The 13,935-nt window shown below is 40.7% G+C and overlaps 1 protein-coding gene across 6 annotated transcripts in view; it reads right to left on the bottom strand.

Moving 5' to 3' along the window:
• The window catches only part of LOC111869789 (protein Smaug homolog 1), an 82,787-nt gene that overhangs the window by 19,779 nt on the left and 49,073 nt on the right, over positions 1 to 13,935 (bottom strand). For 4 of the 6 annotated variants that reach the window (XM_023861553.2, XM_023861552.2, XM_033753558.1 and 1 more), the window contains exon 11: positions 11,542 to 11,742. In XM_023861553.2, the coding sequence (XP_023717321.1) occupies positions 11,542 to 11,742 (201 nt within the window). Of the gene's footprint in view, positions 1 to 4,548; positions 4,605 to 7,341; positions 7,944 to 11,541; positions 11,743 to 13,935 lie in introns of those variants that run through there. The other 2 variants (XM_023861557.2, XM_023861554.2) reach the window with 2 other exon arrangements.

Raw genomic sequence — 13,935 nt, 5'->3', positions numbered from 1 at the left:
AACACCTGGACAGGCAACTAGGTTAAGAATGTTGATGATCAGCATTTATGCGTAATCACATAAGTAAGAAGCTCTGCTAACGGGGCCACTGGAGTATGGTAATATTATTAAATACGCAGCAATGAGACACCATGGGCCCACCCACAACCACAGGGAATAGCCAATTAGAATATAACTTTGGGAATTGAGAACGAAAAGAGGAGTTAACCTCCCTCTTTCGTCAACAGCCGATTCAGCAAGTTAACGATATAAATTACTGAATTCAGGAGACTAGGGATCTGATCTCAAACATAATATTCAGTTGTCAGCCGGAGGCTCTAGTCGAGATGGGCCTTACGAGCGGTGGAAGTTTGCCTGCTTATCTTATTTTCAAGTAAGTCACGTTTACTCATATAAGCCATGTTGTTAAATATTATTGTTGATAAAAGTGTGTGGAAAATGTTGAAAGCAAACTCCAGTGTGCTCGGCGCACCCTTAGGGGAGAATAATTATGTAACAAGTAATTGCCCAGGAAGATAGTCCGGCAATATGGCTGTCGTTATAGTGTATGTGTCAAGATTACTGGTAGTGTGTAGTGATAAATATAGTATGTGGGCTTTTAATATGTATAACTTTACGGGCAGATTATTTTAGGGGAGAACATGAGGAAGAGTAGCAGGAGGTAAAGACACTATGCAGACCCGACTGTGGGTCGGTCTTGTTAATATTGTAAATAATGTAAATAGACAGGGTAGTTAGAGTAGGAGGTACCGGGATTGTGATTCACACCTCCATAATCACCTTTCCACGACCGATCCCACGGATCCTACCAAAATGAAAGACAACAGCAGCCGAATGCAACCACAGTTAAGGGGAGGTACTACTGGACAGGGATAGGCACCTGCCACGCAGGCAGGGTTTAGTAGCCTTGGTATCAATGCCCCCTTAAGATGTAATAATAATGTAATACGTTGCTACCTGCAGACTATATGAAGAGTTGCCAGGAGGGAGCTATGACAATATGTCAGGGGGTAGTTCCCACCATAGAGATGACAGACGATAGGTAGAGGTGGGTCAGACCCGGCACGCCCGCTCTACACCAATAATAAGAGGTGACAAGAATGAAAGGGCCAGCCAACCGAGAACACTCGACTACCGCGCTACCGGCCCTTAGTACTTTTCACCAACCTTTGTACGATATAATAGATGGTGGTAGCTTTATGAGAGAAGGAATCCCAGAAACAGGAGAATCCTAGCTGAGGGTAAGCTAGGAGTATTGTGTTAACTCCTTACAGCGTAAGCTGTGGTGGCAAGGATGGGTACCTCCACGTCCCCCTGCACCACGGCGTTACAGTATGCACTGTAAGACGGCTGGAATAAATCATGGACAAACTCCCAAATTGTTTAAGGGGGAGTGTTATGATGGCAACCCTCAAATACTGAAATATAATGTTAGAGTTGGCAACATCATAGTAAACAATTTAAGAACTAGGTTATTTCTTGTTACCTAAGTGATGTAATCGTAAGAGATTTACAAAGGCAGTTCAATAAGTGAATATTCAGCTGTGAAGTGTTAACCAGATGAGAAACTATTCTTACACTCAGAATTGTCGAAGTATGAAGACCGGCAGGCCACTTACGGATCTACGAACTAATGGGAACAAGGTAACCATTCAAGATGATGTATCTCCAAGGATACAGGGAGACCTTACTCAAGTTCCCAAGCGTGAAGTTGAAGAAACTCGGGTAACGGCCAGCCGGGCGAGACCTGTGCAGGCTACTCGGGACATCAAGGGAAAACGGCGTGTTGGGAGACGTCGTATTGTGAACTTTCCTATTCCCGATTACGGTGACGTTAAGCCCAAAGTTGACTGTTGGAGGAAGAACTGGAGAACTGGAGACGAAAGCAGTGAGGTTCCCGTTCAAGATGATGTAGTACCTCTAAGGAAAGTGGGAGACCTTACTCAAGTGCCCCAGTGTGACGGGGAAGAAACTCTGGAAAGTGTTCCCTTCGTCAGTATTACATCGCCACAGGTTAGCATGAGCGAGCCACCGAAGCCAGAGTCTGGAAGCGTCGAGAGCAATCAGTCTCTTGGGAGCAGTGTGGAAAAGATCATCCAAGATCTAGACCATGTCAGCAAAGATTCCGTGGTCCGCACATCGAACGTCGAATCGCAAATCAGCGGCCATGACAAGAAGGAAAAGGCACCTAAAAAGGAAAGAAGGCACAAGAAACTCTTCGGTTGGTGCAGAAAAAAACCAGGGGATACGAACACTGCAAAGAAACAAAAGAAGAAAGGTCTTCTGCGCAGACTGTTGCGCTGGATCAAATTTAAACGGACGCATACCAAAACGCTGTTACGAGTTTCAATACTGAGCCATTTCGTAACAATGACACGTCTTTGAGGCTGCTGTACTGCGATGTGGAAAGCAAATGGAAAAACTACCACATTATCACTTTTCCTGGATAGTCTCTTTCCAAAAACAGAAGATCGCATTAAGTGGAGGAACTGTTTTGGAAGAGATTGTGGACCTGTCGTCTGACAGATTACTGATGAATGAATGATGAAGTGATGTTTACTGTTATGTGTAACTACAGTTACATGTGTAACAACAGTATCTTTATATTGTTATATGTTACTATGGTTATAAGCCTGTATGTGTATATAAGACGTACTTCTGTATCAAATCTCAGAGTCTTAATAAAGCAGGAGTAGAGTGAACACTGATTCTCACTTATCATTCGATCCACGTGAAAGTAACAAAAATAACAAGCCTAAATAAGGAGCAGCAAACACTATTCAGGAGGAGTGAGTATTGAGGTACAAGAGAGTTACTAGTATTCAGTATGAGTTGAAGTCCAGCAGCTACGAGTTGAGTTGTAATAAGTGAATGGCAGTGACTCCAGCAGGAGAAGTAATTGTGATACTGCAGATGGCAGTAACTGTGAAACTGTGAATTGTGTAACTGTAAGAGCGAGTGGAATAAATTTGCTTGATACAAAACGGCGCGAAGTTATTTGTCGCATGTCACATACCCAACACGTGAAAATATGTTTACTGTAAAAAAATGGACCAGGGGACTTCAAATTTGCTAACACAGGAATTAAAAGTGGGTAAACATTGAAGATGGAGAACCAGATAACCAGCAAAAGATACAGTGGATTCAATTTCAGATAGATTTTAAGTATTTTGTGTTCTACAAGGAGACACTAAATAAAGATTTCCAACAGAGTAAATTAACATGAAACCAACTAGGTATGAAGTTATTCTTCACCATAGACAGCTAAATGTGAACCGTGCAACGGTTCTTCTTCGTTAAGTTCCTTGGAGGCCCCCCCCCCCGACTAAACGCCAGGATGCGAGCCGTTCCCTTCTTTTCGACTGACGTCAGGTCAGCTGACCTTGTTCCCCCCCCCTTCCTGGACATATCCTGAGGTTTCGTGGCTAGCTCAAGTGAAGCTAGTCGTTCTATCTTCCCATAGACCTTCGCCGGAAAGCATCGCTACATTCAAATTCTGTTTCGGCAAGTTGAATTGATTGAGTTTGAAATTTGGTTTCGGCAAGTAGCACTGATCGAAGGGGGAGGAGTGCCCTCACGATTTGGTCAAGGATGGATCAGTCGTGAGGTAAATCTTTGAGTTTGTATACCCAAAATACGAGTAAGTGGCTTACTGAAGTGGTGTACGCCGTGTGGCGTAGTGTAATTTGGTTTTGTTAAAGGTTGCTATAAACAGTAGATCGCCCTTCAGGCGTGTTCAGTAGTATTTCTAGCTGTTTATCTTCCTTGTGTTACGAAGTCTTGATCGAGTACATGTTGTACTGGAGAGTCTGCAATACGCCATGAGGCGTAGCCTACTTGAGTTGCTGTGCTGTTGGGCGCAGCGTAATTCTGTATCAATGAGTTATCATATGTTTTAACCAGTCACTGCCCTTCAGGCGGAATTCTTTTGTATACTTATGTTATCAATATATATGTATATATTTATGTGTTTGAAAACACCAGTTGAGTATATGTATACCTGTGCCATATGTTCCATACCAGCTCCTGCCTTGCGGATCCGTCCAGCCTGGCCCATCGTACCGACTGTTGTTTTTCTCCCTCAAGATCCCTTACTCAATCTTAGGGAGGCATAGTACATCACGCTAACAAGCAAGTCGTTTCTTATGAGCCTGTCCCTTACCCATATAGAGAAGGGATTCACGGGTCAAAGTGGGTAGAAGAATGGGGTTCTTTACCCACAGGGTCGAGGGATATGGCTCAAATGGCTACCTATGGCTAGACCCAAAACAAAGAAGAATGAAATTATAGATCTCTTGCAATAGATTCCTCCAGGTCATCATTATTTTTTCACTGGCTCTACAACCCCCTTGGCCCCGGCCTCTGATTTTCAGTTTCATGATTATTTTACAGACGGTAGGACTTCTTGGATGAGGGATCAGATCATCACAAGGCCTCTACCTAAGCACAGGACAACACAAACACAGAATAAACACATATACATGCCAAATATCCATGTCTTGTGTGGGATTCAAACCCACAATCCCGGTTTCCGAGCAAGCAAAGACAGTACATGCCTCAGACCGATCGGCTACTGTGACTGGCCATCATTCTTTTCTACATAACTGAAATCATTAGAAACAAACAATATAAGCCATCTGGATAACATGTCTGCTATTGATGGAGAAGTTTACTTCTTGAATTTTGTTGGAAGAGCAGAAAATGAATGCTGAACTTACTTATACAATTCTATTATCTGCCTTCTAAGATGACTATTGTATGATATTTCGTGTTTATGTGCTACTATATATACTGTCTTTAAGATTTTTTGCTTTGAAGTATGAATTTGATTTATTCCTATATGCAATGTGGTCAGAGATCTGAAAAATAAGGAATAATCCTAATGCACACATGAAGTCACTGATCTGAATACCAGACAAGATTTTTAAGACTGCAGTAGAACTAGTTAAAACTCAGATAAGGGAAAGAAACATGACATTTTCTAAAATAAAATGTTTACAAGACACTCTGTTCACTAAACAAGTAATACTGTCATGTGATGGGTGTTTGTAATGTGACAAATAACTTCACGCCGTCTTGGATGTAGCAAATTCATTGTAAATTAAATCCAGTCATCCAATCCAGAACCAATTATTACTCACCATGTGTTAGAGAGTGTAATGGTTTCTTTTCTACGTGTGTCGTTGAGCTATAGCTCCGCACAAATTTTACCTCTCTTGTTGCTCAAGTGTTATTTCTGCGATATAATTAACACAGAAGAAATAGAAACAAAATAAGTGAACACATAAGGTGGTGAAGAGGAATACACATACGTTCATGTGACATTTTGGTACCAGAACTGGTCGGATTTGATCTACCAGATCAATTGTTGAAATGAAGAATTATTTTAGTGGCATTTGATAAAAATGGAAAACATAGAACTCCTGAAAGCGATTAAAGAAATGGACCCCCATCACAAAAGAATGCTGGCAGTGCAACTAAAGATGATCACCAGCCAGGAACAGATGATGGTCAATATGGACACCTACCAAGCCAAAAATGGACGCTGTCCACAAGATGACGATGGCCAAAGAAAGGATGGAAGCCAATATGAATGCCTGCCCGAGAAGTGAGGAAGGCCAAGGATTTGGAGGGAAATCCAGAGGAAATAAGAGTCTGAGGCAGAGCATGAAAAGGTCCCTAAGGAACACGCCACAGTGGATCTAGCTAAAAAGTGCCATGGTCAGCCGGAGGAAAGTAGCGAGGGAAATTGCGGATCCCAGAAAAAATTGGTTACTGGCATGAACATGACCCATCGTGTCACAGTGCAAGGGACAAGGCAAGGACAATGTGGTACAGGGAACCTTGAAAAGACAGATGTTTGGAAGACGGCATTAGCCAAAACCAGAAATGAGGCCTGAGACAGAAGCTACAAAATAAGAGTTAATTCAACAAGATCTATTATGAAGAGTTGAGTTCTGTACAGGTACGCTAACGATACGATATATGCACTGTTATGACGTTAGAAATCTGAGGCAATGTTGCTAGATTTGACTATGCAAACACACGGTTTATGGATTCCTTCCCTCACCCCTTCATCCTGCTATAGGTACTGGGAAAAGGGTGTATGGCAATTTTGGTGGGGATGGAGTCAAGCTGGTCTGACTTGGAGTGCAGAGAAAGAGAGAGAAGGAACTGTGCAGTGGATAAGTATGGTCTAAACTAGAGAATGAAGCAGCCAACAAGTTGGCCAGTATAACTCAGAGACCAAGAGCGGTCTAAGTTAGCCACAGAACAAAGAGTAGGTTGAACGTACTATAGTATTCTACTCCACAGACAGAATTGTTTTAGTGTAATTTTAAATATTAAGACTTCATGGCCTATTCGGTTGGGTTAGTGAGACTATGACCAGACAAAGAGGGGCAAGATACATTCTGAGTGAACATGATTTTCATTTAGATTATTTGTTTCTTTCTGTTTGAAATTGTCCTGTCCAATGTTATGTGCTTAATTTATTAAATGTAAATCAATAGTGAATCACCCTCTTACATTATTTATGGTTTCCCAGCCCTTAGGATATACACATATATAATGCCTGCGCTCCTAGTTGACACAGTGCAGAAGTAAGTTTCTAACATATCTACAGGAAGACTCTGAGGCTGGAGATTGAGAAATGAGCAGTTAGATCTCCCATTCGGATGTGGAAATAAGCATCTGGAGGGGTCAGCCCCCTCCGAAACGGAAGAACCTACTAGCAACGTCAGTGCAAGAGGAGTCAGAAATGTGGGAGCACTGGCCATTTGGAATAATTATGACCCCACTGTTGAGAAAGAAACATTTTGGATAATGGGGACGCACCTCGATTCACTGGAACCTCATAAAGGAGTCATTCAGGATGAGCAACCTTAAGCAGGGAGGAGTGGTAGGGGTTGGAGAGTGGTCACTGCGGGAAAAACAGAGCTACAAGACGACACCAGAAGCAGAAACCTCGGAAAAGAAGGAACAGTGACACACTGATAGGCTATTTGGGACGAACAGCCTTAAGGAAGGAGCAATGTGATATGACACGTGAAAGCCAGAATAGTCCATTGCTAGACAAGACTTCAGTAAACACATTCTTGAGACTGGACAGTCAACAGTGGGACTACTGTTGCACAGCAGCAGGTTGCTATGCTTTGCAGCAATGGACAAAACACAATAACAAAATGACAACTGTTTAAGGTGGTGGTCTCTACTTGGTTCTCCCAAAGATATAAAGGGAGGAAACGTGAGAATGCTCAGATACAGTTCGTTCGTAGGCGAGTCATAATTAATTCCTAAGGGAGTCCAATGATTCAGTGATCTGAAGAAAGTCGTCTTCTGGGTTTAGGCGTCATGTATTCAGTGATTTGTTTGTCATTCAATACAGTGGCAGAGAAGACACTTGAAGTCCAGTAAGGAAAGTAGCAAGTCTGAGAAAGTCACCGATTGTGAGCTGGTCTAATTGGCTGTAATAACAGTGCCAATAAATCCAATCATTTAATCCAGAACCCTTTCCTAGGAGTCATGTAAACCCCTCATGCATGACAGCATGTATCATCTCTTGGCTGTCCTCACTGCATGGTTCATGGACTGTGGTTGGTTTGGTTCTTGTGAACCGTGCAACAGTTCTTCTCTAGTAAGATCTTGGAGGGGCTCTCTCTTTCCTCTTCTCCAAACACCACTACGCGAGGCCAATCCTTTCTTTCCGACTGATGTCTTTGGGTCACGTCCTTTTCCTCTTCCTTACGTCCATCTGAGGGCACGTGGTAAGCCCAGAATATGGAAGCATTCTCTTCTCCCTCTAAACTTCGAACCAGCAACATCACTGGCTACTAAATTATGTTTTTTGAACGGTTAAGTTGAGTTTGACAAATAATGTTTCAGCATGCAGCAGAAGACGACGGGGAGAAGCAGCCCTCACGAGCTAGTCGGGTATGACTACTCTGTGGAGGTAAAATATATATGAGTTTCCTTAAGAACACAAATAAGTGACTTGCCTGAGATCTTTGGTACACAATGAGGCGTGGTATAGTTTGATTTGTACATCGTTAGGCATGTTGTAATATCTGTTTAACCATTAATTGTAATAACTGTAATAGCCCTTCAGGCCTGTGTTTGATAATCCATACTCAAGTTACCAATTCAGTTCTATGTTTTTAGAAAAGTTGATTGAGTATGTGTACTGTGTCACCATACGTTCCACGGTAGAGCTCCTGCCCAGTAAATCCGCCGCGCCTGACTTGCCGTCCGTTTTGGTTTTTCTCCCTCAAGATCCCTTACTCGACCTTAGGGAGGCATATTGCACCACGGTGGCAAGCAAGTCGTTTTTATGAGTCTGTCCTTACCAGGAAGGGTAAGGGGATGGCTCACTTATTTTGCATGCAGCAGGTTCACTATCCCACTGTTTTTTCCTCGCATTAATTTTATGCGCTACATACATCATCATTATGGATCTTGTTTGTTGAGGGTATTACTGGATGAGGGGTCTGTACACAACTCAGAAGGACTTCTCATTCAATAATACCCTCAACAAATATAATGCATGATAACACAGCAAAAATAAGGAGACCTAACCAAAATCCAAGACCACACAGTAAAAGACCACTAAAAAAATAATAGACACTATATTACACATAACTGTTTGTAGCCACCAGCCCAGAGGAGTAACACTGTTCAACCCACCCAGTGTGCGTCTAAGTGAACAAACTGTGGAGGCTGAAAAAAATCTTTTACATGAACAAACAGTAGAAAAACTAAAAAGCTTTCTACATATTTTAAACACTGTAGGTACAGCTTCACCCTAAGCACATACAAGAGAAAAGTCAAGAAACCCCAAAACTATAAAAGAAATCACAGCATGAAGACACACTAACGTTTCAAAATTTAACACAACCCAACAGAAACTACAAAATAACACAGGCAAACAAGACGTTCTGGGAAGCCCTAACTGCCTACCTTCCATTCACTACAGTTTTGGGTATATGACATAAGTAGGAAAAAAACTTTAGCATGACTGGAATATAAAGTCAACAAAACAATACAATTTGGGGGGCTGCAGTGTTGGTATTACTAATGGAAGAAATACCCTTAGATAGTCTCAGATGGTATGACACATATACCAAGTTTCATGATCACTGGTTCTGCCATTCAAGTAACATTATCATTGCCTCGACAATAATACGAGAAGTTGCAGTTCTGGTATTACTGATGAGACAGATTCATGAAGTACACTGTTGAGATGGCTTCATGTGGCATGATGTGGACACCAAGTTTCATGAAGATTGGGAGAGGCATTCAGGCAGTATTAAGGTTTTGCTCCAGAAAATTTAGGGGCTGTAATGTTGGTATTATTAATGGGAGGGATTTATAAAGTATGCTATTGAAATGGGCTCAGGTGGCATGATACACGTACCAAGTTTCATAAGGATTAGTTGAGGCGTTCAAAAGCTGTTATTGGGGGATACACATAGACACACATGGTGATCCCACATGCCTACTTCTAAAATAAGGAAAGTAGGCTAAAAATTACAGACAAAAATGTAAAGAACAGTCAATTTAGCAGCTACATGTTAATTTGTGTAAGTAGCCTGATTATCGCCAAATATGTTGAAAACAAGTTGTGATAAAAAAGTGCATACAATTAATGGAATCATATCTGAACAAGAAACTTCATCCAGAATATGTAATTATTTTACTGAAATTTTTTGTGTTGGGTACCTTTATTTCATTCTAGATTCTAAGCATGCCAAGATCTCTAAACCTTTCATAACTCTTCTTAAAGCCTTCAACATTCAATGATGCCTGAATAATTAGTATTTCACCCAAATGAGCTAGCTGATTATTATTTCTCTATCAAAACTAGCACCAGTACAGTGGAATAAAACTTCCAAACCAAGTGTGCACAGAAATTCATAATGCATACTATAATATGGTTATATACTCTTCCCAGATAAACATTACACTTGCTACCCTTCCTCATAACACATCCAACATTTCAGTCTTTTTTATTTAAACAGTGACTACACTGTGATACTATCACAAACATACAATAGAAAATTATTACAAGAATTATGTATTTCATTTTCCAAAAGTTTCTCTCAAGGTCAAACATGTAAAAATAATAATAATAAAAAAAAACAGGAAAGAACAAGGAAGCTACCTATGTATCACTTTCTATTATAAACAACCAGATAAAAAATTTGAGTTGAAAAATACCAACAATCTGGTCACCGGGGTACTTATCACTGGTATGACATGAAGCCTGAGTTGTGAGCATCTAAGACATAGCACTTTGTATTATAATACTCATGTCCTTCTCATTCATTCATTCATTCATTCACTCATTTATTCTGCCATTCGTTCATTCATTCATTATTTTACTCTTTCCTTTGAATATTATGTTAATCTGAGGTCCATCTGAAATCCTGCAATCATTTCATGTCTTCCAGTGTATTTTATGTATATGCAGATGCTAAGAAAACTAAATAGCTTCTTCACTAAACAAATTAAATTGTAATATTTAAAATAAAATGAAACTCCAGCTCCCACTGGCAAACAGATTTGGCATTTTTCACTCCTCTTAAAACATTAAAAGCATAACCCTAGACATCATACATAAAGATCTTTAACATTCTTAAATTAAAACTGTGTTAATAAATGTTAGTCAATGAGACATATCATTGCCCTGACCCCATATCTATTCCTACTATAATTTTCTCGCTGAGAAATATAGACCTGGTAATAATAGTAACAAGCATCTATAATTCAAAACTATAGAAAGCATCATCTCCTCCCAGTTTTTATAATAGTAACACATGAATAGAAAGTAAGTTTTAACTTGGGCAATACCAAATCCCCAGTTATGTCACAATGAGCCAAGGAAGCTAGCTATATCCACTTATAACTTAGCTACAATACAGCAAGTCAAGTATCGTTCTCAGACAAAACAAAAGCTCCAAATTTGTGACAACCCTTTCACATCTCATAAAAACCTGGTCTCAATCTCACATTGTAAGGATCTTTAACATATATGATTGATGTAAAAAGTGTAGCACAATTATTCATATAAAAATGACTACAAATTTACTGTATTTGTCTGATCCTGTCGGCATGTAATAACATAGACAGGGATACAATTAATAAAATAGTTTCTTCCAAAGTTGATATTTAGTGCATTAATTAAGGCTCAATCATTTGCTCACATGAGTATCAACCACGGAACAACATTTCAATTATAGTTCAAATACCATGGTAATATTTACTTCTTATTACTGTTTATTGAAAAGGGCACAGCAGAGCCACTGAACCAGCATTTGTACACAGCAAAATTGCTTTGTTCAGAGACAAGCAGCTGCAAAAGCTCATGAATCATCTATGGTAACAATGACTAAAAAGCTGCTTTATTGCACAAATAAATACTGACAAGATGCTTCACATAAAGATTTGTGCCAGACATTACATGAAGATGTTGCCAGTCCACTGCCACATGATTAGGTAGCCCACTGCATGTCCCTGAATACCAAAATAAATTTAAATTCATACCTCTCCACAGCCTCCCAGAGCATGCTCAGTCATGCTAAGACAGAGTGACTCCAGACGTGAGTTGATCTCTGGATCGACAGTAGATGAATTATTTTCTGGAGTTGGGCATTCTGTTCCTGGTCCAAAACTTAATCCACTGAAGTTATTGGGCTTTGGTGGAGCTGAACGTGTCCTCTGCAGCGAAGTATGCATCTGCAAAGGCTGTAATCAAATACAGGTTACCAGTGAACGGCTGGAGGGACACAGGTGGGAATTACACTAGCCATATCAACTGTATCTACCTACTACTGCTCAAAACTGAAAGATAATTTCATTCTGGTTATTAAATAAAAATTCAATTCATCACCTATTCCATTCAAACAACAGCTACTTAGTGGAAGCAAACAAGTTTTTAATTGGTATTAGCATTATTAAGTGCTACAGATAATACAAGTGCTCTGCTTTAAAAAATTCAGAGCATCTCATATTTTTAATTTATGATGCCCTGAAACTTGATGGCATATTACTAAGACATTACTCTATATGTTGTAAATATCTGCAATCCATCACAATTGTCTGTTTCAACACTCCTTCACCAAGAGACCAAAAATGGTTTGCACTATGAAAGTTCTGAACAGGAGGGGAAGAATAAATGCAACTGAAGTGCCACTTCTGATTTCAATGTAACTGCAATTACCAAATTCACTGCCAGTATTACCCGATACTTTTTCTAACAGATGTAAAACTGGATCATTCTCATTAAGTTTTCACAACAGCATCTCATGATGGTTTTAAATGCTAAAGACCATAGGCTGAATTACAAGAATCATGAGTTTCATTTCCCATGACTTCTACATTAAGAAAAGCATTGAGATAAAAACCACAAACTTGAACCCCAATCTGAGTGCTTCTTTAGCCAGAAGAAATGCAACTGCTCAGAGTGGCAAATCCATTCACACCACCGTAACAAGGATGCAAGTCACTGGCTTTGGAGCAGGGGATGCATGCTGCTGATCCATGTCACATGGCAGCGAACGTGTTGAAACTTTCTGCTACTATCTACGTATAGACATTCAAATACTTAAAAGCACCAACATGTGAATGCTTGAATACATGCATGCACACACAAACATGTACATTTATATGCATGCTAGAACACTGTTAATGGTGGGCTTTTGGCCGCGCCATAGCTCAAACAGTTAGCCAGTAGCTTCCCACTGCAGTGGCCCAGGTTCGATCTCGGGTCTGGGCAAGTTGGATTTGTGGCGGAAAAAGTGGTGCTGGGGCAGGTTTTCTCCGAGTACTTCGGTTTCTCCTGCCAATCTTCATTCCACCAAATTCTCCATCATCATACTCACCCGGGGCAGGCTACAATAGGCCAATGAATGGCCGCCCACTATGAGAAAAAATGGTGGGCGTTTGCAACTACATTAATGAAGCCAAAACATGGAATTTCTTGACCAGCTGGCTAAATAATGTCTCCAGCACTATCATGCAACATTACACTATTATTATTATTATTATTATATTATTGTGGAGGGGGTGGGTTTCCCCATGCACTGCGACCAGTTGTTGATCTATTGTGCGTCCCCCTATAATTATTCTACTAGTCACCATGCCCTTTTCCAGTACTGGTGCTCACTATCAACCCCGTTCTGCCAGCGAGGTCGGCCCTCTCTGGCAGTGGTCCCCAATACTTCCCCATCTACCGGAGGAATTGGAAACTACTTGGGCGGGAAAGTTTGCCTAATTTTGCTCAGAGGTCTCCTAGAGAGACACGAGGATCTTTTACGTGCTGTAAATCTACGACACAGGACAAACGGTTTAAAGTCCCTCCCAGAGGACTTGTTCCCTGAATTTTTCCACCCTTAAAAATGGGTTTGAAACCGCGTACCTTGAGTCATGAGGTGGGAACGTTACCCCTAGACTACGGAGGCCGCTACCATCACACTAACCAATGGGTGAGTAATTCTCACCATAAATACTTGCACACATAAGTCTTTCATTGTTTTCTGGGTTTTATTCACAAACTGCACAGACTTGTAACTTGGGGGCCAAGAAACCCAATTTTGCATATCTCTGGTCTAATTTCTTTATTTATGGAGAAATCAGACTACTTTTAACTCTTTGACTGGCACGAAGGGTATTTAAATCTCACCCCTGTCCTGGCAGGCCCTTTAACCCGTTGCCGTGGTTTGACGTGTATGTTTCGTCAGGTATTTAAATCGTCTGGGGGGGTTCGACGTGTATGTTTCGTCCAGCTGCACACGTATGTTATAACGCCCATAATAATTGATGGTTTTGCTGTAGATTGTTAGATTTTTCACTGGCCTGTTGTCAGGAGGACTGTATTTAATGACACACGCGTTTAAGAGCGCTAAGTCGTCGTTACATATGCCTGTCTTGCAGCAACGT

Source organism: Cryptotermes secundus, unplaced genomic scaffold (assembly GCF_002891405.2).
Source record: "Cryptotermes secundus unplaced genomic scaffold, Csec_1.0 scaffold123, whole genome shotgun sequence".
NCBI classification, from domain to species: Eukaryota; Metazoa; Arthropoda; class Insecta; order Blattodea; family Kalotermitidae; genus Cryptotermes; species Cryptotermes secundus.
Note: the sequence above shows the minus strand (reverse complement) of the source record. Positions and strands in the feature narration are given on the sequence as shown.